At 54.2% G+C, this 24,022-nt stretch overlaps 1 protein-coding gene across 4 annotated transcripts in view; it reads left to right on the top strand.

Moving 5' to 3' along the window:
* AXIN1 (axin 1) overlaps positions 1-24,022 on the top strand; it is a 61,888-nt gene that overhangs the window by 17,119 nt on the left and 20,747 nt on the right. For all 4 annotated transcript variants that reach the window (XM_049639073.1, XM_049639072.1, XM_049639071.1 and 1 more), the window contains exon 3: positions 20,566-20,706. In XM_049639073.1, coding sequence (XP_049495030.1) covers positions 20,566-20,706 — 141 coding nt within the window. The remainder of the gene's footprint in view (positions 1-20,565; positions 20,707-24,022) is intronic.

The following is a 24,022-nucleotide window of genomic DNA, read 5'->3' as shown; positions in this document are numbered from 1 at the left end:
AAATCTACTTTGATATTGCTAATGCTACCCCAAATTTTCTTTTGTTAATATATGCATGACTGTGTTTCTAATCTTTTACTTTCAATTTTTCTATATTCTTTTATATAAGTTGTTTCTTTTATAATCTGGATATGGTTTTGTATATGGATATTCCTTTTTTAAATGTTTTATTTACTTTTGAGAGAGACAGACAGACAGAGTATGAGCAGGGAAGGGGCAGAGAGAGAGGGAGACACAGAATCTGAAGCAGGCTCCAGGACCCGAGCTGTCAGCACAGAGCCCAACATGGGGCTCGAACCCACGAACCACGAGATCATGACCTGAGCCAAAGTTGGACACTCAACCGACGGAGCCACCCAGGCGCCCCAAGATTGTATTTTTTGTTACTATTATTATATTTATTATTTGTTTATTTATTTTTTAAGATGTATTTATTTTGAGAGAGCGAGAGCATGTGCACATACAAGCAGGGGAGGGGCAGAGAGAAGGAGAGACGGAATCCCAAGCAGGTTCTGCACCGTCAGTGCAGAACCCTACACGGGGCTTGAACTCATGAACTGTCAGATCATGACCTGAGCCGAGATCAAGAGTCGGACGCTGAACTGACTGTGCCACCCAGGTGCCCTAGAGCTTATTTTTGAGGAACCCTTGTGTTAGATGTTTCTGTGTGATTTTGAACTAGGTAGGAGTCAGAAGAGAAGAGTCTGAAAAGATGAGTGGGTGCTGATAGGTGTCCCTGTTTCTCTGGATGTGACTTGAAATGGCCTCTGGGCAGGGAGGCTGTTCGGCCTTGCAGTGACTCTCTTTCTCGTCCTGAGAGCTGTCTTCAGTGGCATTTCTTCTGCAGACTGTGTCATAGCCTGCTGTGGTCAGGTACACGAGCAGACACTGAAGTCTATGCCCCACAGTTTGTAAAATGTAAATATATTTCGAAAGATGGAACCCTCCTCTTCCCCGGTCTCCCCCTCATCACTCTTGGCCTACCTGCCCTGCAAGGACTGACTGCGTGGAGGTAAATAATGTGAGTAATTTATTGGGTGTCCTTCCACAATGTCTTTACGCATGTTCGTATTAACATAAACATATTCCATTTTTAATACTTACTACACTTTATTTAAAAATTTTTAATGTTTTTTTTTGAGAGAGAGTGAGCGTGAGCAGGAGAGGGCCAGAAAGAGGGAGACAGAGGATCCGAAGCAGGCTCCGTGCAGTGAGCGCGGAGCCTGATATGGGGCTTGAACTCAAGAGCCATGAGATCATGACTTAAACCAAAGTCAAGAGTCGACCACTTCACCAACTGAGCTACCCAGGCTCCCCAATACCTAATACACTTTAAAGTAGAGGTTTTCTTGGGGAGCCTTGGTGGCTCAGTCGGTTAAGCGGCCGACTTCAGCTCGGGTCATGATCTTGCGGTTCGTGAGTTCAAGCCTCGCGTTAGGCTCTGTGCTGTCAGCTCGGAGTCTGGAGCCTGCTTCGGATTCTGTGTCTCCCTCTCTCTCTCTGTCCCTCCCCCACTTGCGCTCTCTCAAAAATGAATAAACGTTAAAAAAAAAAAAATTTAAGGGCGCTTGGGTGGCTCAGTCGGTTAAGCTTCAGCTCAGGTCATGATTTCGTGGTCCGTGAGTTTGAACCTTGCGTCGGGCTCTTTGCTGACAGCTCGAAGCCTGGAGCCTGCTTCAGATTCTTTGTCTCCCTCTCTCTCTGCCCTTCCCCCACTCTCTGTCTCTTTCTCTCTCTGTCAAAAGTAAATAAACATTAAAAAACATTGAGATTTTCATATGAGAAATCGATATGACCTGGGGTGCCTGCATGGCTCAGTCAGTTAAACATCCAACCTCAGCTCAGGTGACAATCTCATAGCGGGTTCGAGCCCCATGTTGGGGTCTCTGCTGCCCGTACAAAGCCCGCTTTGAATCCTTTGTTCCCCTCTCTCTCTGTGCCTCCTATCCCTCTCTGAAAAATAAATAAACATTAAGAAAAAACAAAAAAAGAAATGGATATGGCCAAAAATAATCAGATCATTCACAGAGAGTATGGTATGTATTGAGTACACACTCTGGATCTATTGAATATGTGTTCATTTTTCAGTTATAAAGATGACTTTACTAATTACTGCAAATGTTTCTAGGATTTTCTTTGTGTTTTGAATTACATAGCTTTTATGCACCTAGTTTTTGCCCCATTCCCCATGTGACAAAGGGGATTGGATGGATTAGTGGCCAGGTTCGCTACTGGGGAAGAGGACGGACACAGCTGGCCGGCCTAAATGAGGAGCGTGCCCAGGGGCTTGGCACATGTAGGCTTGCCCAGCAAACACAGGCCAGGGAGGTTCAGCCCCACGTGTCCTGTGTGTATTGGGCGCGTGTGCACGCCACCACGCGAAGATGAAGGGCTCGGCTTTTGGTTCTCCGCAGCAGGCTACGTGTCATTGACCGCCTTGCCGGGGGCGCAGGAGACAGAGGCCCACAGCTACACCTGTGATGGAGTCCTCCCCATCCTTACCTGGAGCACTCGTCTGTGGCGCCCGGCATTGCGGCCCTGTCCCACCTTCCAGGCAGCCTCTGCAATTCACGGGTGTGGAAGTGGCAGCGTCGAGTCGGGCCTTATCAGCCCTGGCGCTCTCTTCTGAGCCAGAGATCAGTGTGGGGTGAGGCCAGCAGCACGGATGCCTCGATGGAGATCCCGACGACGGAGGGGGCTCGCACCTTGGTCCTTTGACACTTCATTCGCTTTGGAATGTGAAGTTTTGTGGGGCCGCGTGGGGCTGCGTTGGGGGTACTTTAAAGACAACACCATTTCCGTGGTGAACAAAGACTGGCAAATGAAAGCAGCCCAGGCCGTGCTCTCACATGCTCAGTTACCACTATACGTTCTCTTTACATACGGAAACATGGGATGGATCCTTTGTGGTTCAGCTTTTGCACAGGTGGTCATGCTGAGTTCATCTGGGTAAAGTAAAACCCCTCGAAAAAGAAAAACCTTTTGAAACATTGTGAAAGAAAACGCATAAGCAGAGAAATCAAATAGCTCAGGCTACCCAGAGGTTTTCTGTTTCCCCTCCAGGTTTTCAGTCTTTGCACGGAGGCTGCTTCTCTGTGCTCAGGCGAGGAAAGACCAGTGTCCTGGAGGTGTGGGGACTGTCAGGCAACCCGTGAGCTCGGAGGAGGTCTTGAGGGTTACCCGATGACGTGAAGAAGTAAAGAGGGCAACCCGAGGCTGGGAGTCCTTAGTGCTTACTAAGTCACTTCAAGGGAACACAATTTGCGACTAGACTCTTAAGTGCTTTTTAAAGGTGATTTTCAATAAGCCTTGTTTTTCTAAAGCCACTGTTCCGGGCTTGTAGCTCCAGCGCTGAGAACCGGGCTGCTGAGCAGTTTTGTGGGATCGTAGGATTGCAGCATAAGCCTCCGCGCCTCGTTTCGGGTCATTGACTGGTTGGACCTGTGCTAAGGAGATTATCAGTCCGACGCGTGATCTGCCATTTTGAACGTTTTTTATTTATTTTTGGGACAGAGAGAGACAGAGCATGAACGGGGGAGGGGCAGAGAGAGAGGGAGACACAGAATCGGAAACAGGCTCCAGGCTCCGAGCCATCGGCCCAGAGCCTGACGCGGGGCTCGAACTCACGGACCGCGAGATCGTGACCTGGCTGAAGTCGGACGCTTAACCGACTGCGCCACCCAGGCGCCCCGTGATCTGCCATTTTGACGTCAGTAAGGACCCAGGTCCAGAGTGTCCTGTAGTTCTCTAGCTCATGTTTGAAAGACCTTAGGGGGGTAGGTACAGATAGTATCACAGTAAATTACTCTAAATGACCTGCGATTAATTGGGAGTCGCTATTGCTAAATGTTTGTTGCAGCCTTTACTGAGTTTGTGAAGGGTGATTGGCACTTCTTCTTGGCAACTGGTAAATTCGCTGGAGCTCTGGTTTGAGGGCTCAAGGCTGGAGTAAGGGGTTGGGGTCTCCGGGAGAAGGCACCACCAGGCAGGCTGACCGCCACCGTTGCACTGAGAAAGATTGATTTAAAACTACAATGGGAGATTCTGTAAAATGTTTTTTCTCCACTTTTGAAACACTACTACCTCAGCGTTCTCTTCCTCAGATCCGTGAGAATCTAAAATCAATTGTGAAACATTTATGTAAGTCTAGGCCCTGAAGAGAATTGCACTGACCTGTAACACACTGGCAGTGAGCAGGGTAAAGCTGATTTATGCTGAGCAGAGAGGATCAGGGTCTCCGGTTTTGTTAACTCATCGTGCGGGAGCTCTCACTGGGAAGTTCCATCAGTGATTTCTGTGTCCTGTTTCCCAGTTGTCAAAGCATTCTTCGTGTGTGTTGTTCTACGTATTTCAATAACTGTTCTGCAGAGATAATATATTGAGACACGTCATTGTCAAAATTATATAAGAGATACATCTGGTGAGGCGCCCGAGTGGCTCAGACTCTTGACATTACTGGTTCAGGTCGTGATTCATGGCCCTAGGCGCGTGGAGCCTGCTTAGGATCCTTCCTCCCTCCTTCCCTCCCTCCCTCTCTCTCACTCTGTCTCTCTTTCTCCCTCCCCCCCCCCCCCCCCCACTCTCCCACACTCTCTCTGAAAGAAAGAAAAAGAGTAAAAAGAAATACATTTAGGGCAGGAGAACTAGAAAATACAGATGAGCAAATGAGCAATGATGTAATATCCCACCGCTCAGAGATAGCACTGTTCTGTCTAGATCCCTGTAGATCTTGGCACATACGTAATCTTTGTTTTCCCCCAGGAAGATGGGACCCTAATCCACGTTACCCACAATGTGCGTCTCCAGCAGTCATTGTGAAGAGCTGGTTTCAACAGCACAACTACACGTAAGATGGGAGCAGAGAGGAAGTGATGCCGTGGGGGGCGGGGGAGGGCTGCCCTGCCTGCCCCCTCTTCTGTGAATCTGTGTGTGAATCTGTCCTTCCAGCTGGGAGTCTTGCTGTGCCTTTCCAGCCCATGAGCACTTGGGCTCCCGTGAGCATGATTCTTCTGACTTTAGAGCCTTGAGTCTGGTTTGTTCAGCGTTCGTATTGACTCTCCTAATAAGTAAGTTAGGTGGAATCGTGGGTTCTAACTGCAGCCTGCGGGCTTTACCATCTAGTCCTCCTGTCTCTGGATGCGAGGGGCACGGTGCCAGGGCAGCATGGTTGTGGTCTCTCCTGACGGCTGTCTGCTTCATATTCTAGCCCCCAGCAGATGCTTTATGAGTACTATTCCTTAGGACACTTGGAACCTTTATTCTTTAATTTTTTTAAAAATATATTTTTAATGTTTTATTTATTTTTGAGAGAGGGAGTGTGAGCCAGGGGAGGGGGAGGGAAGGGGACAGAGGATCCGAAGCCGGCATTGATAGCGAGCGAGCCTGATGTGGGTCTCGAACCCAGGAGCGGTGAGATTGTGACCTGAGCTGAAGTCGGACGCTTAACTGAGCCACCCAGGTGCCCCGACTCTCGGAACCTTTGGAAAGAATTGAGTGGCCGTTGTCGTTGTACTTGGCAGGGGATGAATGGCAACCCGACCAAGGTCAGACAAGTGGTGGAGAGGTGGGATTTGGCCCCGGGGACCATTCTAGAGTCGGGGTTCTCTTCTGTCCACGCCTGGCAGCGGGGGGCAAGTGGAGAGGTCACCTAGCGGCCACCAGTGTGCCTGTGCCACATAACGCACGTCCCCTGTCTCACTGTTTGATTCTGACCAAAAGGGCCTTTTGTATGTTACGTAGTCCAGAGTTCGTGCACAGTGTTGGGCGGGGCGCACCGCTGTATAATAAAAATAAATAGAATGCCTGCAGGAATGTGAAAGCAGGGGCCACCCCGTGCACAGGTAGCAAAGTGAGTGATCAGGAAGCTCTTACCGGGTCCTGCCAGGTGACTCAGTTAGCTGTCATCTCCTCCCACCCTGTTCCCTCTGAGCTCTGTCAGGGGCAGTGCGTGTGCTTGATGGTCTATGAGTGGCCCCTCACTGCACCTGCTCCTGCCCCCAGTGGTGCCCCAGGTGTCTGACACTAAAGCTCGTGATGGGTGTGTCAGTTGGGGAGTGTAGGGGAGCCAGCACAGGGTGCCGTTAACCTTGGCTCATGGTTTGTGTAGAGACCGAATTCCTGATTGTTTGATTTCTGCACAGAGCATGTAAGGTAGAGGTTTTTATAGCTGACATTGGCCTGATTTCTGTCATTTTTATTTCTTTTCTTTCTTTTTTTCTCTCTCTCTCTCTCTTTTTTTTTTTTAAAGAGAGAGAGAGAGCAAGCACAAGCAGGGGAGGGGGGAGAGAGACAGGGAAGGAGGCTCTTAAGCAGGCTCCATGCTCAGCATGGAGTCTGACATGGGACTCGATCCCATGAACCGTGAGATCATGACCTGATCTGAACTCAAGAGCCAGAAGCTTAACCGATTGAGCCACCCAGGAGTCCCTCTGTCGTTTTTAATATAAACGTTTTGATGTTTGGATGCAAAGATCAGTTATTCGTTTTGTGAGTGCGTGTGGGCCCTGTGCCCTGAAATGGGGTCCGCGGCTGCGGAAACACAGAAATGTGTCCTTTCTGGGGGCCGGTGCGCTGCAGTTTGTGAAGACTTTGATTTGAAATGAGGAAACGTCCGTCCTAAACCTTCTCGCTCCTTTGTCTTGGTCATTTCTTTGTGCTGTTGAAGTCTCTGTAGCGTGAGAAGACAGAGCTGTTCCCGCTTTGTTAGGAGGCCGGCCCTCCTTTCTTCTTCCCGAGGGCCGACCCTGTGCGTGCCAGGCGGGCGCTGGGCAGAAGCTGGGCCAGGGGCCCAGCCGCGTCACTCTGGGTTTGGGTGATGGTCTTCTCACTCGGTGGTTGGCTCCTTCAGGGCAGCGGAACAGAGTCTGCTGGTGGCCTCCTGCTCAGATGCGGTTCTAGACTCGCACTCCCTCCCCTCGGTAAACTGAGGCGGTGGGGAGGGTGCTGCTCTTTGGCAGAAGGAACCCGTGTCACTGCGGGAACGGCCAGGGTGGCCCTTGCCAGGCGGGTGTAGAAACAAGCCATGGGGCCTCTGTGCCACGCAGTGTCACCCGCAGACTACCGATGGGAGCAGAGCCTGCACAGATCTCAGAACAGATGTGCCCAGGAGTGACAGAGGAGTTCCAGAGGGGCACAGATGTGCCCACTGGTGACGGCGGGGGCGGAGGGGCTGAACAGAGGAGCTCCAGAGGGGCACAGGGAAACTTCAGGGTGATAGGTGCCTTTATGATCTTGGTTGTGCTGATGGTTTCATGGGTGTGGACGTGTCACAGAAGCCATTGCGTTCTGTGCTTTAATTACGTGCAGTGGATTGTGTGGAGCACTTCGTATGGCTGTTACGTGCTTTCACGTAGGGGAACGAGGCCTTCACACGCTGGGGGACAGCAGTACCCGAAGGCGGAAGGGCTTGGGCAGAGCCCACCCGTTGGCTTCCGCAGGACTGTGACAGGTGTGGGCTCCTGTGCGCAGCCGCTGTCACTGGGGTCTCGGTGAGGACCAGGCTCCAGGGAGGGGCCGGGGACACGGGAAGCTGCTTGTGGCATCTGGCAGGAGGTTGCTCGGTAGCGCGCCCCTGCTGTCCTCGCCTGCCCTGACTGTGGGCTGCTGACTCCGAGGGTGCAGATTGGCGTCTGCCCTGGCAGGGTCAGGGCTCAGCCGGGTCGTCCCTCCCCTTGGTTCTGCAGAGGTGAAGTGAGTAACACTGACGCGTTGCTTTGTTTCTGGTGTAAATTATTACTTGTCTTCTCACAATAGCTATCAGGTGAATTGATGTATCTCATAACCTAATGTGTGGTTTGTGGTTCTGTGACCTCACAGTGTAGACTTGTGTTGACGTTGTTTCCAGTTGTTTGTATTAAGCTGCCGTGGACAAGTCTGTCTGGGAGCTGCTGGTCATGACCCAGCCACGGTCACGTGGTCCCCGCAGGTCCGCCAGAGGACCTTCTGCTAAGTAGCGCTTTGTGCCTGCGTCTTCTTCCGGTGATGGCTTGTTTCCTTAGCTGCTTTCCAGCCTCCCCCTGGTGCGCGTGTCCACACCGCCACCCTCTTCCCCAGGAGGCTCAAGGAGGCTCACCCGGGAAGGTGCCCTCGATGGAACCAGCATCCTTGGGGCCGTGGCTGTGTGTTTGCACCGAGCCAGGATGTGACCAAGAAGGACCCGCTGGGACAGGCCAAATGGGTGAGGGCGAGTAGGGGATCCAGGCTTGCAGTTATGGGATGAATGTGTCACCGGGTTCAAAGGCACAGTGCGTGGTGAAGTGGTAGCCACTCTTGTAATGAGCACAGCATACTGTGTAGACATGTGGAGTCACAGTGTCGTGCATGTGAAATTAATATAACGTGGTGTGTCATGTATGTTTAAATAGAAAAAAAGGTTTAATATATGTATATATATGTATATTTTTTAAGTTCATTTGTTTATTTTGACAGAGAGAGCGAGTGGTGGAGGGTCAGAGAGAGGAGAGAGAGAATCTCAGGCAGGGTCCCCACTGTTAGCACAGAGCCTGATGTGGTGCTTGTACCCACGAACCGTGGGATCGTGACCTGAACCGAAATCAAGAGTCAGACGCTCAGCTGACTGAGCCACCCAGGTGCCCCTAAAAAAAACGGATTTAAACACCAAAAGACACCACACCACCACCTCTGACACTTGCCTGAAAGTCTCCACCCTGTGGAGGCTGCTGGTTAGTACAGAGGGTGCTGGGCATTGTGGGTTCGGCCCCCCACGGGTTGGCCATCCACTCAGGCTCTTTGCTCCGCAGTGTTGATGGAGTTAGGGCAGTTTATGCCTGTTCCCCCTTGTCCTCAAGGTGATGAAGGCCGTGTGCCTTCTGGGGTACGGGACAACACACGCCAGAGCCCTTGGCTTGCCCTTCCGGAAGCCAGCAGTGGTGGCGTCCATGGTTTCCTGTCTGCCCCGTGACTGTCCGCTGCCCATCTGCTGCCAGAGCCCTTTCCCTGGACCCCAGGGGTGGGGGGATTGTGAGGCAGGGGACGTGGCTGAGGCCCGTCTGTGAACTGAGGTCAAGTGCGGGCTCTAGGCTTGGGCAGGAACTGGTCTGAGGCCAGTGCTCAGGAAGGGCAGGCTCTGGGCTCATCAGCTTTCTCCAGACCTACTCACCTGCCTTCTGTGCCAAACCCCTTTCTGCCTGTGTTGTTTGAAGGTGGGTTTTCCGTGTCTTGCAGACAGTGGGGTTCTGACCACGGCGCCTGTCCTTGCCACGGCTCTCTGGGTGCCAGAACGCTGACATGTCACAGCCGGCAATTCTGTGATCGCATCCCTCTGACCTGACAGGTCCCAGGGGCCCCTGGGACGGAGACGGCTGGGGATGGGCGATGAGGCTGCCGAGGGGCTCACAGGCCTTGGGAAGGGGCCGGCTGGGGGGCACACACGGGCCGACTGCGGCCTGCTGCCGCCAGCCCCCCGGCACCCCTAGCCCCGTGGCAGAGCTCAGGTCGCGGGCTCGGGTCACGGTGACAGGCCGAGGCCTGCGTCAGAGCTCAGGCAGAAGCCGCAAGAGAGGCGTGAGGGGCCGGGGCCGCCTCCACAGGTGCTCGTCGGAAAGGGGGCGTCTCCCGTGGACGTGGGCGCGTGGTCTTCCCGGAGGCCCGTGTTCACCGTCTGGTCTGGGCGCCCGCGTGTCCTGGGAGCTGCCGTGGTGGCCGCAGCTCATCCCTGACCTGTCTTCCAGTGCTCGCTCACAGGTGAGCGTTCTAGGAAAGTTGACTGGTAACTCCAGAGCCCAGGTTTCAGAATAGTAGCAGGGGAAGGCAGCCTGCCTCCAGAACGGCTGGGAGTGCTTTAGGGAAACAGTGACACTCTGTCCTGGGCACATGGTCTGCTGTTTCTCCGCAGCGATGTCCGCCCACTGAAGTGGCATGGCAGGCAGCAGCTTCTTGCTGAGGATGGGGTGGGGGGGGGGGGGGGGCCTTGGGGGAGGGGGGGGAGAGGGGGGGGGGGGGGGGGGCAGAGTAAGGTCTGGACACTGCTTGTAGCGACACCCAGGGAGCAGACCTCCCCCTGGCTACTGAGAGGCCCCCCTCACACCCAGGGGCAGTGGGCTGGCCATTTATTTTTTGGCTTTTTGCTGTTAAGTTTTTTTGCCATTAATTTTTATATCCTTAAGTGAACTTAACAGCAAAAATTTGATGAGAAAGGCCTGATTTCCAGGCATGCGGTTTTAAAGGCCGAAAACCTCTTGAATTTATGGGTGTGTGTTTAAGGGCTATTGTGGAATGGCTTGAAGCTTGACCTGTTTCTCAATTTCTATTTTATTTTTATTCGCTTTTTTAAAAAAATTATTTATTTTTGACAGAGAGAGAGAGAGAAAGAGAGAGAGAGAGAGAGAGAAACAAGTGGGGGATGGACAGAGAGAGGAGACACAGAATCCGGAGCAGGCTCCGGGCTTTGATCTGTCAACACAGAGCCTGACGTGGGGCTCAAACTCACGAGTGGTGAGATCATGACCTGAACTGAAGTCGGACGATTAACTGACTGAGCCACACAGATGCCCTTCACTTACTTTCTAAGTTAAGCTCTGGGCCCAACATGGGACTTGAAATCACAACCCCAAGATCAAGAGCCACACGTTCCACTGCCTGAGCTCCCTGGTGTGTTCTTACTTTGCGGGAATCATTTTAGGCATGTGTTCATTTGTGCTGAACTTTCATTAAAATTAGCTGATGGGGGCGTTTGGCTGGCTTAGTGGAGCAGCGACTCTTGAAGTTGAGGTCATGAGTTTGAGCCCCACGTTGGGCCTTGAACTTACTTTTGATAGTTGCTAGATGCTAGATGTTAGATAGATTAATAGATAGAGCAAGCTTAAAACCGGCGGATGTGGCCTGTGAGTCCCCTTAACTGAGCGCACACACCTCTGCGGTTCGCTGACAGCAGGTGGACAACGGTTTGCCGAGTATTTTTCAGGGTGGAGACTGTTCTCATGAGTTCTTAATAGAAGGCCACCGGGGAAGCGGAGAGTGTTTGGGACCAGCGAGTGACGCTGAGAGAGGGCAGAGGGAGCTTGGAGCAGGGACAGAGTGTCCGCACATGCCAGCAGCATCTGCCTGCTCGTGGGGCTCACGGCCATGGTGAGCGTCCCGCGTCGCAGCCCCGAAGGCCGTCCCGGCGCAGCGTGCTGGCGTGGGAATGAGCCCTGTCAGGCTCTCTCAGCGGGTCACGTCCTCACACTTCAGTCAGGGATGCTCCGGGCGGGAGGCGGCTCAGGTCACCCCGGAGCGGGTGAACAGGGTGTCAAGACGTCGTCCCAGGTCGGCGGCCCAAGGAGCCGTCTGCGCCCGGGCTGCCCGTGTCGTCTGTGAGCCACCTGAGTGCAGGCACAGACGGCGAGTCCTGGGATGCTGGCCGTTCCAGCGTGGTGGCCTCACCGAGGTCAGCGAGTGGCCTTGACTCCAGGCCTCACTGAGGGGCACAGCCAGGCAGCGCTCTGGATCAGGGCTTGTCCCTCGGCACGCAAGGACAGGGGAGCCACACGCGGGGGGGGGGGGGGGGGCAGGCTCTGTCAGAGCGAGGCAGACAAGCTGACACCAGGCCTCCTCCTTGGCCCTTCCTGCCTGTCAGAAGGCTTTTCCGTTCAATAAGGAGACGACCGTTTTCAAGTGTGAGTACTTTCCCTGACTCCAGTCCCCACCTGCCGGCTGTTGGCTGCCGGGTCTCCGGCCTCTCGTGCCTTCCAGGCCAGGCCACCCCACCTCACTCTGTCCCCTGCTCTTATTTCCATATAAGAAGCCACATCTCCAAACTCTTTGGTGAGGCCCATTGCACTCAGAATAAAAAGCGAAGCCCCCAGTGTGGTCCCTGGTGGGAGGGCCTGGCCTGGGCTTTGCTTTCTAACTTTCTGACCCCCCCACCCCACCCCACCCCACCCCACCCCCCGCTTCCTGCGTTTCTTCAGTGTCTCACGGGCCTCGGCACCTGAGGTATGTAACTTCCCTTAGTCTCAGTTTCCTCGTCTCTGGAATGGGGATGATAAACTCACCTGTTTATGTAGGGAGTACATCTTCTTATCTTCTTAACCTTTCTTACTTTTGACCGCACACTTGTGTTACGAAGGAAAGCTCTGGGGCAGAAGCAGTGCGCCAAAGCCTGCCACCTTCTCCTCTTTCCACTCGTTCCATTATTACTGTTCCTTCCCAGAAGTTCTGTCACTGTTCAGTTTTCCGCAGAATTTTTAGAAACACAGAAACAAACAAAACCCCCCAAAGACAAAGAGCACAGAAACAGAAACCAAATCCCCACTTCTCTCCTGGCGTTTTCCCAGGAGCACTCTGGTCTGCGGGGGTGAGGCCCCAACTTGCTCCCACTACTGCTGTAGCCGCGTGCCACGGGCATGCGCGTGGCCGGGCTCTGCACCCCCAGGGGCGACAGGGCTGAGCGAGGTGTGCAAGGGCCAGGGGAGACAGGCTGGCTGTGAAGCGGTCACTGTGGAGGTGAGCCTTGGGTTCATACACTGTTCCGTCTACTTGTATGCAAGGTCGACATTTCCTAGGATAAAAAATGTGTTCGGGGCATCTGGGTGGCTCGGTCAGTTAGGCGTCTGACTCTTGATATGCTGTCTCAGGTCGTGATCCCGAGGTCGTGGGTCCGAGCCCAGAATCAGGTTGCATGCTGACAGCGCAGAGCCTGCTTGGGATCCTCTGTCTCCCTGTCTCTCTGCCCCTCCTCCCCTTCACTCTTTTTCTCAAAATGAATAAACATTAAAAAAAAAAATGTGTCGTAGGGGCGCCTGGGTGGCTCAGTTGGTGGGGTGACCCACTTCAGCTCAGGTCATGACCTCGTGGTCGGTGAGTTCGAGCCCCGTGTCGGGCTCTGTGCTGACGGCTCGGAGCCTGGAGCCTGGAGCCCGCTTCGGATTCTCTGTCTCCCCATCCTGCGCTCTGTCTGTCTCTCCCTCTCAAAAGTAAATAAACGTTAAAAAAAAAACCATGTGTTCCAGAACTGATCAGACTAAACATATAGAGGAAAATCCAACAAGCAAAGTATCAGGGAGGATATTTGACCCTGAGGTCAAATTTGGGGACATTTGGGAGTTTCCTTCGTCACCTCACAGGGCTGGGTGGCACAGACCCCGGCCTCAGACCAGGGATGCTTCTGGACTGGGCTGGGCGGCCCAGGAGCATGGACTCAAAGCCACAGTCACCCCAGGAGCACGGGCCTCAAACTGGGTGCAGGCGGGTCTGGCTTCTGGCAGAAGGCACGTTATCCTAGCCCATAGCGACTCCTGCAGAAAACTTTGTAACAAAAGAGCCAGTCCGCAGCGACAGGTGAGCAGATACGCAGAGGGTGAGCCACCGGAAGCAGAGGCCAGAGTGACCCTCCGGAAGGCTCCGGACGGGGGGGGGGGGGGGGGGGGGGGGGGGGGGGGGGGGGGTCTCAGCCTGTAAAATGTAAGCGCTCTCAAGTCCAGAAGATCACAGTTTACCCGACAGGTTCTCCAGGGGACAGGAAACAGTGATGCAGCAACTTTGAAGCAGCCAATTAGATCTTGTGGGCCGGTGCCTTGTGAGGGCGGAGCGGTCCTCCCAGCTGCCCTGGCCGGCTCACCAGCCCTGGGCGCACCACGGAGCAGGAGCACCCGTAATGTGGCCAGTGTGCCTGAGGAGGCGCACTTTCGACGTATATAATTTTGATTAAGTTTAAGTAGCACACGAAGCTAGTATCCAGCACAGCGGACGATTTAAGAAATTAAGATAGACGACAGCCGTAATAAAAGTCCCGTGGACAGATTTAGCAGATGAGTCATTTAGAAGAGGGTGAGCCAGAAGAAATTATCCACAAGGGGGCAGGGAAGAAGGAGGATGGATCAGTCTTCACGTCGAGGCCGCGCAGTGACGTCGGAGAGCGCCAGCTGCGGAGGAAGAAAAGACCTTCGAGGAGCAGTGGTTGGTCTCACACTTGGGAGTGAAGGATGGCCGCGGCCACGAGGGTTCTGCGCACGATGCCGGAGGATACTGCGCGCCGACTGAAGGGCCCCCGGCGGACACCTGAAATGCTGAAGTGGTCAGCGCGGGTCAGCAAGAACTAATAAACGTATGGGTCACGACACTCGTGTCTTGGGCTTAAGGATACACCCACAGGGAATTAAATTCTATGCTGCAGCAATTGCCTGCCAGCTGGGGACGCACGAGTCGATGCTGCCACGCTGCCTTGAGGCCCTAGGGTTGCCCAGAAGGAGAAGGCCGGGGCACCAGCCCACCTCACCGTCTGCTCAGGGAGGACCTCTGCTCTGATCTCTGTGGCGGTAGGACTCCTCTACTGATTGACCTGTGTGCGCAGTCTAGAATTGCTTGAGCTGGTAGGGTGTAGGTACTCAGCAAAGGGACGGGTCTGGACACGGCAGTGACTCTGCTAGGGGCAGGGCTTGGCCAAGCCCGGCAGGTGGCACCGAACGGAGGGCTTTCAGGTCGAGACACAGACGCCACGCTGACCGGGGTCAGGAAGTGGGCGGCACGGTGCTTGGTACCCGCGGTCGGTACCGAGGGCTCGTTTATTGTCTCTGTGCCGGCCGCTGCCGAGCACACAGCCAGTGAGCCAGCGTGGATGGGGGGTCGGAGCAGGGGCCGTAACAAGGATTAGCGTCATTTCAGATGAAGAAAATAAACAGAGGAGAGAGCGAGCCCGTGTGGCCTCCTTGGCTCATTAGCTGGGAGGCCCATCTGTCACCTCAGCAGCTGACCAGAGACCGCTTGGCTCGCTAGGAAAGGCCGTGTGGGGTGTGCGTGTCCGGCCCCCGACAGTCCCTGCAGACCAGCGTGGATACAGGGGGCACAGTGGGGCCAGCTGGTCACGGGAGCGTGGCGGTCTTGCCTCCCCACCTGAGCCGGCAGAGCTGCGGCCGGACAGACACCCGCGCGCTCCCCTGGAGCGCCGAGCGGACTCCCTGCTAAATCACTCAGGGCGTTACCTTTGTGTCTCCACGGACGGGCGCGTCACGTGAAGCAGAATGCAGTGTGTACCTGCACTTCCGAGTAAAAATCACAAGCCTCTTCCTCGGGGCATTTGACTGAGGTCGACGGGAGCTTCCCTGTGGGGCGAGGGCGCACGTTTACGCTCCGGGCAGTCGGGCAGGGGGAGAGGCCTAATCTCCATTTCACGTTTCGCCTGGGTAGAGTGCTAGTTAGGGGACATCCTTCGTCACAGGATTTCTAGGAGATGAGAGGTCTCCCTACGCTGAGAAGTTAGGCCGTTCAGGGCAGACATCCTGCTGAGCATAACTAGAAATGTTGAGACCTGGTTTTGTTCTTCTGTCTTTATTTATTTACTAAAAAAAAATTTTTTTTTAACGTTTGTTTATTTTTGACACAGAGAGAGACAGAGCATGAACGGGAGGGGCAGAGAGAGAGGGAGACACAGAATCTGAAGCAGGCTCCAGGCTCTGAGCTGTCAGCACAGAGCCCGACGCGGGGCTCGAACTCACGGACCGCGAGATCATGACCTGAGCCGAAGTCGGACGCCCAACCGACCGAGCCACCCAGGCGCCCCTGTTCTTCTGTCTCTAATCTGGCTGAAGGCTTTGCAGAGCTACCCAAGCAGCAAGGCGCGCAGCCCCGTTCAGGGAGGAGGGAGCCCAGGTGGGCGAGCCTGGCAGTATGGCTCTTGGGCCCCAGGAGTCCGGGGCCTGCCGAGGAGGGAGGTGCCCTGCCCTCGAGGAGGGACACACTTGCAGGACGCGAGCCCTCCCGCCTCCCCGGTCTGCAGCCTCACCCAGCATCTCTCAGTTCCTGACACTGGATTAAGGTGGCTGGGGACCCTGGTGCCCCAGCCACATGCCCTGTCACACGTATGCGCTCTGGAGAAGGATGTGTCATCCCAGGCTGCCGCGGTGGAAGGGTTTTCCCACACAGTGTCTGGCCCTCTGTCCAAAATAACCAGATACTGAATGAAAAATAACCATGTGCTCAGGGATATACGACAATGGGATGATAAAAAGAGAGGGAGGGGACATCTGGGGGGCTCAGTCGGTTAGGCATCTGACTTTGGCTCACATCACGATCTCAGGGTCCCTGAGTTCGAGCCCCGCGTCGGGCTCTGTGCTGACAGCTCCAAGCCTGGAGCCTGCTTTGGATTCTGTGTCTCCCTCTTTTTCCCTTTCTCTCAAAAATAAGCATTAAAAAGAAAGAAAGAAAACCACGGGAATCCAGATAACACAGTTAACAGACACCTTCTTGGTGAAAATCTCAGTGCTGGGGCAGGGAGTGCCAGAGAGTGCGGGCGCGTTCCTAGGCCGACAGGGCTGTGCCGAGTATGAGCAGAAAAGAAATGAATGGGTTATAATCCATTGGATGAAGCCATCTGAGGTCCACACGGACGTCAATAAATGCAGATGGAGAGAACATCTTCCTTACGGTAGAACACCAGCCAGCTGTGGGTGTGCGGTCAAATGAAGGGGTTGGAAAATCACCGGGTGGTAACAATTCATAGGTATCTCAGCATCTCCCCGCAATTGCCTATCGATAACAAAAGAAAAATAATGAAGTGGAAAAAATTGGCTGGCACTTGGTTTGCTACCAGTACTGGGACGAACCCACCTGGTGTTCTTGATGTGATTCAGCATCACTTCTGTGACACTGCTGCCCAAAAGTGCCCAGTGAGTGTCACCACAAGGAAATAGTGAACCGTTGTGTCGGGTAACTGCCTGGACTCTTGAGAACGTCGTGTTGGTAAGGATGAGGGCCCAGGTTAAAGGAGGCAGAAGGGAGAAAAACACTCTACGGTCCATAACCGGACAGTGAAACACATCTGAGCTTGTCTTCTGGGTCGGCAGGCCGCGTCATGTCGGTGTTGAACCGCCTCTGCCCCTGTTCCGGGGGCACGTCTGGGCTCAGCGCAGGGAGCAAGGCCTTATGGGCGAGGGGTTGGTGTGCGCCTGGCCTGAGCGCTGGGAGTGGGAGAGGCTGCCGGCCTGGGAAGGCCCCTGGCCTTCCGTGGAGCGGGCCACATTTCCCGGTGTCCCCGGGGGACGGATCTCTGGTCCAGACCCGGGGCTTGATGCCATGATCCTGGGATTGTGTTGTGATCTTTACAGGAACTACTGACCGAAGGGTTACTTTATTAGAGAGAGGAGATGGAAAATAAACAGCCAGAAGAAGGCAAGAAAGAAGCCAAAAACACGGAATAGAAGGACAGACAGCAGATAACAAGGTGGTGGACAACCCCTGTTCCCTTAGTGGTCACACCAGATGCAGCGGGACCAAATTGTTTAATTGGAAGAAAGATTGTCCAGCTGGATCTTAACAAGGCCAGCTTTCCCAGCAGACACACGAAAGTAGAATAACAAGTTAAACGTGGAAAGATGGAAAACCCAAGTCCTGCAAACGGCATCCCAGGAGAAAAGGCAGCACAGAGGCAGGATGTTCCCGGTTGGGCATATGTGGGCCCGTCCAGGTTTTATTCTGAGCACATCGAAAGGGACAGAGCAGTGGGCATTTTCTCTGGCCTCAGCACCTGGGAGGTTGGCTACGTTTGCTGGGCCCGTGTGTGTGTGTGTGTGTGTGTGTGTGTGTGTGTGTGCGCGCGCGCGCGTGTATGAGCACACGCACACTCTCCCTGTCTCCGTTTCTGGCTGTCTTGTAGAGACATGGGCTCCCTCACATGACATTTCCTCTCGCAGGTCATTGGCCAGAACTTTCTGTGGTGTCAGCCTGCAGCGAAGGCCCAGGGCACTAACGGTCTTGATTCCAAGAGCCAGCTTTATTGTCTACAAGTTTAAAAAGGGAAAAGATAACCGTTAGTTCTTTCTCCCTTCTTTTTTATTATTTTTAAAAATTTATTTATATATTTTGAAAGAACGAGTGGGTGAGGGGCAGAGAGAGAGAGAGAGAGAGAGAGAGAGAGAGAGAATCTTAAGCAGGCACAGAGCTGTCAGTGCAGACTCCAACGTGGGGCTCACACTTGGGAACCGTGAGATCATGACCTGAGCTAAAGTCGGACGCTCAACTGACTGAGCCCCCCAGGCACCCCTTCCTCTTCTGTTCTGTCTGGTGTGGCTCTTTCTTCTCTCTTCCCTTTGTCATCTGGACTCAGAGCTCATGTACGTAGTGGGCTTGGCTCTGTGCTGCAGGCTGTGGAAAATTAAACCATGTTGTTCTTCCTTTTCACCTAAAGATGGACTTTTTTTGTTGATTTTTTTTTTTTTACATTTATTTATTTTTGAGACACAGAGACAGAGCACAAGTGGGGGAGGGGCAGAGAGAGAGAGAGAGAGAGAGACAGACAGACAGACAGACAAAGAATCTGAAGCCGGCTCCAGACTCCAAGCTGTCAGCACAGAGCCCGATGCAGGGCTCGAACTCACGAACTGTGAGATCATGACCCAAGCCGAAGTCGGATGCTCAACCGGCTGAGCCACCCAGGCGCCCCAAGATGGACTTTTTTATACGTGTGGGAAGCACGCTGGGGACCTGTCTGAGGTGTAAGACACACAGTCTTGGACACATGGGAGTCGAAGGCTCTGTCCTGCTGGACGGGGTTCTTGCATAGGGGGAGGGCAAAGGTGAGCAGGTGTCTTGTAGAGACATGGCTGGCTTGGGCCTTGGGCTTCCAAGCTGGGATGCCTTTTCCTCTTTAAGTTGGAGTTTTTTTTCTCGTTTGACCAAATGAGTGTTTACAGAATGTAACCAAAGTTTAATATTCCTTACTCGTAATGGGGAAACTGAAAAAACAGTTTAGCACTTAGCCTGTGATCTGGATTCCAGTACTGTGGTTATTATGGTGACGATATTGGTGGTTTTATGTTTTTAAGTATAGAAGAGGAATAAGAGTGTCATTTAAAAATAATGTTTTATGGTGGGACGGCTGGCTGGCTCCGTCGTTGCACTTGATCTCCGGGTCATGAGTTTGAGCCCATGTTGGGTGTAGAGCCTACTGTTCACAAAAATTGTTTAAAGTAATAAAAATGAAATTGTATGATTCTTAAAGAGTTTTGATGTGGCAGGCTCCCATCATTCTGTCTGCTTCACGGTAGGAATGATCTAGATAAGGAAGTGTACACAGGCACAAGACCAGGGACAGGCATCGGTGTCTCTGTCCTCGTCCCCATCCCTTCCTATGAGCCCTTGGACTGGACGTGTTGTGTACTAGGAGCCTTTGGGCCCTGCCCCTGCCCCCAGCTGGCTGGAACCCGTTAGTGGCCTCCCCAGAGGCTTTGGCGGCTGTGGGTGGGTGGGGCAGAGAAACTGCGTGGTGTTGGACGGTGACCTACTCCTTTCTGGAGACGGACGTGGAGCACATGTTTCCTGAGCCAGCGCGGAACTTCGGTGGCTGTGTCTCCATCCGGTGTTGTGGCCTCATTGGCCAGAATAGGAGGACCACCTGGCTGGTGCTTTTCTCATTTTCGTGGCCTCAGGTGCCACCTCTCCCGAGACCGGATGCCAAGGCCCCCCGGGGAGTTGGTCCCCCTTCGGTCGGGCCTCTCTTCTGGTCGTGCTGCCTGGCCCTGCACGTCCTGCGTGATGGGTGTTCAGGGTACCGAGGGGCCTGGTCCCCAGTCTCGTTAGGGCACCTTTTTCTGAGTCTGTGTGTGGCACGAATCGGGCCCGGTGAGGCGATGGTTGTCCACAGGGGTTCCGTCCCCGTAGAGACGGTCTCCTCTCCCTCTCTGCGCTGAGGACACTGGAGTCTGAGGGCCGCCGTGATGCGCCCCAGGTGCCCGCTCTTGGCACACGCTGGGCACTGTGGGTCGTGGTGCGCTCGACAGAGTGAGGCTGGGGCTCCCGACGGGGCGGCAGTCGGGCGGGTCCTGCGAGGCCCCCATATCCCGCCAGCCATCACAGAACGTCTTCGCTTTCCCTGAGCCCCTTGTCGCTACCGGAGGGCAGTCTGGGAGGAGGAGGTGCCTGGCGGGGCTTGGGGGGGGGGGTACCTTGACGGGAGAACAGCACGGCCCCCAGAAGTCATTGCTCCCAGAAGTCATTGCGGTGCGACTGGCCCCGAGGGTGCCCGGGAGCTCGGTCCATTGAGCGTCCAACTCCTGGTTTCGCCGCACCCGGCGGGCAGCTTGCAGCCTCCGTAGACGCACGTGCACCTTCACCCCCGGCTCCCGCCTGCGTCCCGTGAGCCTTGTCAGACTCGTGCGCCAGAGTCCCGGCCGGCTCCTTGAAGGGGTCGTGGCCTCCTGTGGCCTCAGACTCTGGGGAGAAGCAGCGGGGGTAGGGGCATCGGTGTCGCTGCTGCTGGTGGTGGAGGTGCGCCCCGCTGTGCGGCAAGTAAGCCTGCCAGCAGCGTTCTTTAGAAGACCCGAGAGCAGAATGGCACACATCCCGTTTGTAGTGACGTGCATGAAAGCGCAAATCGCGGTGACAAGTGTGTGCGCACTTACACGTCTGCCTAAATGCACGCCAAAGATCCGGAAGATGCCCGGGGCTTTACCGATCCCTCTGGGAAGAGCAGAGGGGCCGGAGGCAGGACGGAGGCACCGGCCCCTTGTGCTGTGTTTTCTGGATTCTTTACATGCGCGGTTCATAGATCGGTATCTGCACGGATACTCGCCCGTGGATGTGGGTGATTGCGCACGTGTCCTTGGGCTGCTGCTGACCTTTGCTCCCTGTTCACAGGTGCGGGTCCTGGCGGGAGCCTGCCAACCCCTACTACGTCAGCTCCGGCTACGCCCTCGCCCCGGCCACCAGTGCCAACGACAGTGAGCAGCAGAGCCTATCCAGTGATGCCGACAGCCTGTCCCTCACCGACAGCAGCGTGTGAGTCCCCCCTTCTTGGGCGAACCCCGGCAGGCCCCCCGCTGCTGCACGGACAGTCCGCGCTGCAGGACGTGTCCTTGATGGTCCCTGGGGCTGCAGCCACTGCTTCTCCCCAGGCCAAGGCTGCTGGGACCTTTGAAAGAGAAGAAACTAAGGAAGCAGATTCCAGAGCGGCCCAGATTCTCATGCCGTGGTTCAGTTTTGTCTTCGGCATTCGGTCTGGGGTTCGCTTTACAGACAGGTGGCCAAGCAGGGTGGGCGGTGGGGGTGCTTGCCTCCTCTGGCAGGGCTGCTTCCTGGGCAGGGGTGCCTCTCCGTACTTGTCACTGTTCAAAATCTACTCCCTGTCACCTACTTGGCATGGGGGATGGGAAGACAGGAGCCGGAGGGGAGTCGTTACAGCTGGTTCCGGGCCAGCCCCACCGCCTGGTCGATTCAGCGACAGCTACTGGGGCTGCAACACATCTCTGAGGCCTCAGTGACCGTCAAGAACCACCTTGAGCCTTAGCGGCCCTCGGTGGTGACAGTGGACCGTATTCTCCCATCGTCCTCCCCAGGGAAGCCCTCCCTTTGTGAGAAAGTACTTATTTTCCAACACTCTTCCTTTGCTTTGGTAGGTGGCTTTTTGGGACCACCCAAAGAGTGGTGTAAAACACCCTGTTGTTATATCAGGGCATTGCCCAACCAGCCTATCCACGTCATGTGGGGTCTTGGCCACCCATGAACATCAGACGTACCCAGCTCTAAGACTGTGTGCCATTCGCCATCTGACCACCACTGATGGGAAGTCCCCGGCCAGGGCCAGGGGCTGGGGGCCGAACCGCGGGCACCCTCCCCGCACAGAGGCTGCAGGGGTGTGGGCCAGGACCACCAACGGGTGGGGGGGGCAGCAACTGTCAACCAGTCGCTGGGGGATTTCTTCATGGGAAACATTTTGGAAAATCAGGTAGGGTTGAATAAGAAAGAAAAAAAGGGTTACTAAACCCTTTTTTAAATTTGTCCCACTTTCTGCGCCGTTTTCATACTTGCTGTCTCCCCTTTGCCTACGCCCCTGCCTGTGGTGTGCACACACCGCTTCTACAGGCTCCCCTGCGTCGCCGCGCATCTGGGGCCCCTTTCTCTTTTCCTCTTTGGTGGCCACATGGTGGTGACGTCACAAGATGGGTCTGTCCCTTTGGGTTCAACTTGTGTGTGTATATTGACTATTTCATCCTTCTTTGTGTCACATCTTTTTTTTTTTTTTTAACGTTTATTTATTATAGAGAGACATAGAGAGACAGAAAAGAGCATGGGAGGGGCAGAGAGAGGGGGAGACACAGAATCTGAAGCAGGCTCCAGGCTCTGAGCTGTCAGCACAGAGCCTGACACGGGGCTCGAACTCACAAATCACAAGATCGTGACCTGAGCCAAAGTCGGATGCCCAACCGACTGAACCACTCAGGTGCCCCCCCCCTTTTTTTAGTTTATTTTTAGAGAGAGAGAGAGAGAGAGCAAGCAGGGGAGGGGCAGAGAGAGGGAAAAAGAGAATCCCAAGTAGGCTCAACCGACTGAGCCCCTCAGCCCTCAGCCACCCCCTTTGCATCACATCTTTAAGATAAAACGTTGACGTGTTTTTAGCAGTTTCTTACTTGAAATGACTGTGCTTTTAGCAGTGCCCACTGTGACCCCCACTCGCAGCTGACGGCTCGGGATGGTGCCCTCATGCTGTTTGGTTTTCTCCTCCCAGAAACTGGTTACTACAATGAAGATTCATTTGCCAGCACATTTTTCTTGTAAAGTCTGTTAATTCACTCTAAGAAAAGGACATATGTTTGCTAAAGGGAAGATCTAAAGTTTTTAAAGTATTTTTTTCCTGATATTCTGTTCATGTTGGCTTACTCTAAGACTGAGAAACATAGGAATAGCAGGGGCACCTGGGTGGCTGTTGGTTAAGCGTCCGACTTTGGCTCAGGTCATGATCTCATGGTTCGTGAGTTTGAAGCCCGTGTTGGGCCCTGTGCTGACAGCACAGAGCCCGCTTGGGATCCTGTGGCCCCCTGTCTCCCTGCCCCTCCCCTACTTGTGTGCACTCCCTCTCTCCCTGTCTCCCTCTCTCCCTCTCTCCCTCCCTCCCTCTCTCCATCTCAATAAACATTAAAAACATTTTCCCCCTCTTTCCTTCTGCTCCCTCCCCTGTGTGTGTGTGCTCTCCGTCTTTCTCTCAAGTAAAAAAAACAAACAAACAAACATAATAGTAATAAATAAATAAATGTATGCTTTTTTTAAAATTTTTTCAAAAAAACGTAGGAATAAATTTAGAATGTATTTGAATATATGTCAGAGGCAAAAAGTAGCATGGTGCATTTCTTCTACATTATTTCTCCTGGGCACAGCTGCCCTCGGCACGTCGACCACACAGTAAAAACGGTGGCATGGCTCACTAGACTTTGGACATGGGCGTCCAAGGACAGTGCCTCATCCGGAGGCATGTGGGACCTTTAACCAGTGCCTGGTCAAAGCGTATGAGAAACAAGTTGGTGGCTCGGGACACCTGAGCAAAACCCTCCGGGCAGATGACGACATCTTTTAATGCATTTGACTTGCCTGCTGCTTGATAGCTGTCCCCTGAGGTGCCCCTGCTGGAGTGCTGAGCCAGTCACACTGCACACCCAGCTGGTGCCCTGATAGCCGGGACACCGAGGCAGTGACAGGAGAGGTGGGCTGTCCCAGCCTCATTCTGCCTCATTCAGCCAAAGTCTACCCTTTCCATCCAGACTGGGGCTCTCAGGAATATGATTTTAAGAGGAGAATGTTGCATCCCTGCCTGTAAGCAAAGCCGCCGAGCTGGGGGCCCAGCAGTTAAGAAATGAGATCAGAATTGTGTGCACGTGTGGATCCTGCTGGCAAGTAGGAGCACTGCTCTGAGAGCGCCCCAGCCCTGTCTCCCCACACCCCCTTCCCTGGGCCGTGCTTGGGAAGGAGGCCAGGGGACACAGATCTTCACCCACTGGAGGCCAGGGAGGCCGAGGTCTTTCAACAGCCAGATGGTTTACAGACCTCTCCCTTCCAACTGTCAGAGCTGGGAACCCGCTCAGGAGTTCTTCAGTGAGGAGGAGGTGGAGACCCAGAGGAGCCACTCTCTCTAGGCATCCTGCTCTGGCGGACGTCGTCACGTCACAGTGGCTCCTGTTGGCCACTGTGCTTCTTAGCGTAGATTTAAATAGTGCGGAGAGGACTGGAGAGCTGGAGGGATCGGGTCCGTGCAGTGGGTGAGGTGTTAGAGCTGGCATGTGTCTTGAGTAGGTACATTCAGTCATGTACAGACAACATGTGATTT

The sequence above is a fragment of the Panthera uncia genome, chromosome E3 (assembly GCF_023721935.1).
Source record: "Panthera uncia isolate 11264 chromosome E3, Puncia_PCG_1.0, whole genome shotgun sequence".
Taxonomy (NCBI): domain Eukaryota; kingdom Metazoa; phylum Chordata; class Mammalia; order Carnivora; family Felidae; genus Panthera; species Panthera uncia.
Note: the sequence above shows the minus strand (reverse complement) of the source record. Positions and strands in the feature narration are given on the sequence as shown.